The sequence below is a fragment of the Xenopus laevis genome, chromosome 5S (assembly GCF_017654675.1).
Source record: "Xenopus laevis strain J_2021 chromosome 5S, Xenopus_laevis_v10.1, whole genome shotgun sequence".
Lineage (NCBI taxonomy): Eukaryota > Metazoa > Chordata > Amphibia > Anura > Pipidae > Xenopus > Xenopus laevis.
The window spans coordinates 105,857,892-105,859,533 of record NC_054380.1 but is presented as its reverse complement, the minus strand read 5'-3'; the positions used below and the strand labels follow the sequence as shown (position 1 = coordinate 105,859,533).

The following is a 1,642-nucleotide window of genomic DNA, read 5'->3' as shown; positions in this document are numbered from 1 at the left end:
ATCGCACCTGTGTGCGGGGGAGGAGGACACCTACTATAAATAGAGAAAGTTGAAAGTGATCTGCTTCCAGGTTGGGATGTCCAAGGGCTCCAGCACTATCCCTCCTGCCCGAGTGCTACTAATGCAGCCAGAAAGGCTCCGGGATGCCTACAGCTGGGCTAATGGATAAGGAGAAGGCTTGGTACCAACGTGGGGTCCTACCTGCCAACTACTAAATCTTTTCAAAAGATGTCCAGCATCTTCTATGCTGTTCTCCATGTGATTCTGGGCATCCTGATCCCCATGGCCAACATTGTAGTGATAGTGATCTTATCGAAACTGATCAAGAAGAAGTGCTGCAAGAGCTACGTGTTTATCCTGAACCTGGCGGCCGCCGACCTGCTGGTGGGACTCGTGTGCATCCTGGAGGCACTGGATGACCTGCTGGATGGGGACTTCGACAGTAACCTGTTCTTCTGCCTCCTGCGCTTGTGCTTCACCGTCACCCCTTGCATCGGCTCCATGCTCACCCTGCTCTTGATTTCACTTGATCGCTACTTGGCTGTCAAGTTACCACTCTACTACGCCAATATCATGAGCAACAAATCCATTTGTGCACTTATAACCCTGATTTGGGTGCTTGCCTTCTTCGTAGGGTACATGCCCCTGATCTCGCCTTCCTTGCAACAAAACGATTATAAGGGCATTTGTGGGCTCTTCTATGCTGCCAAGAACGAATACCTGTACATCCTGTGCTTCATCGTGTTCCTTCCCGCTCTCCTCACCATGATTTGCCTGCACACCGCCGTAGGGAGGATCGCCTACCTGCATCATATTCGCATCCAAAGGACCCAGGTGGTAGGGGGGCTTCCCACCAACCCAGCAGCCCACTCATCCCACTTTAAAGCAGCCAGGACCGTTCTCATAGTCATCATCTGCTTCATCATATCATGGGGTCCCTACTACATCACAGGGATCATCCAAGCCACCTGCCAAAGCTGCAAACTGGTGGACCTCATGAAAGACATTCTGTTTGCTTTAGGGGAACTCAACTCTCTCCTTAATCCCATCATTTACACGTTCTACTGCACAGAGATCAGAAGTTACTTGTATAAATATATTGTGTATAAAAGAAGGAAGGTGAAGCCCCAGACTTTAGCTGTGGTCCATTTCACTAACATCAGGCAGGACTTGGAGGATGAAGCCCTTGCGTCCCAGGTCTGTGAAGATCGGGATCCTGGGGTAACTGTCTCCATGGGTCCCAGTGACTATCGGATGGAAGCATCGGGCAGTTTTCTAGACAGCAATGCCTCTTCATTGCAAGATCAGCCACTGTACAAGATACTGTAAAGGAGAAGCCAACCCTGCTGCTCATTCACTCTACCTCCAAGCGCTGATGCATCTCCACTGGTTTATATACATATATTTATATACATGCAGCAGAGACTGGCACACTGATGTACAGAGACATGTCCTGCTCTTGCTCCAGGTGCAACATGATCGCCTTCATTTTGATACTTGGCGTTTTTCTCAGGAAGCAGCTCCCACCATACCAGTGAATAGGTATTTTCCAGAGTTAATGATACACTCACAATCTGTTCTCTTTTTACTGTATGGAATTGCAAATATGTGTGTTATACTGCTGTGAGTGATTTTTAGTTGC

The 1,642-nt window shown here is 48.6% G+C and overlaps 1 protein-coding gene across 1 annotated transcript; it reads left to right on the top strand.

The window, feature by feature from the left end:
* Positions 1-228: 228 nt before the first annotated feature.
* Positions 229-1,329, top strand: LOC108718132 (glucose-dependent insulinotropic receptor). The gene has a single exon (XM_018265767.2). It carries the CDS (start codon positions 229-231, stop codon positions 1,327-1,329), a length of 1,101 nt encoding a protein of 366 aa, XP_018121256.1.
* The last annotated feature ends 313 nt before the right edge of the window (positions 1,330-1,642 follow it).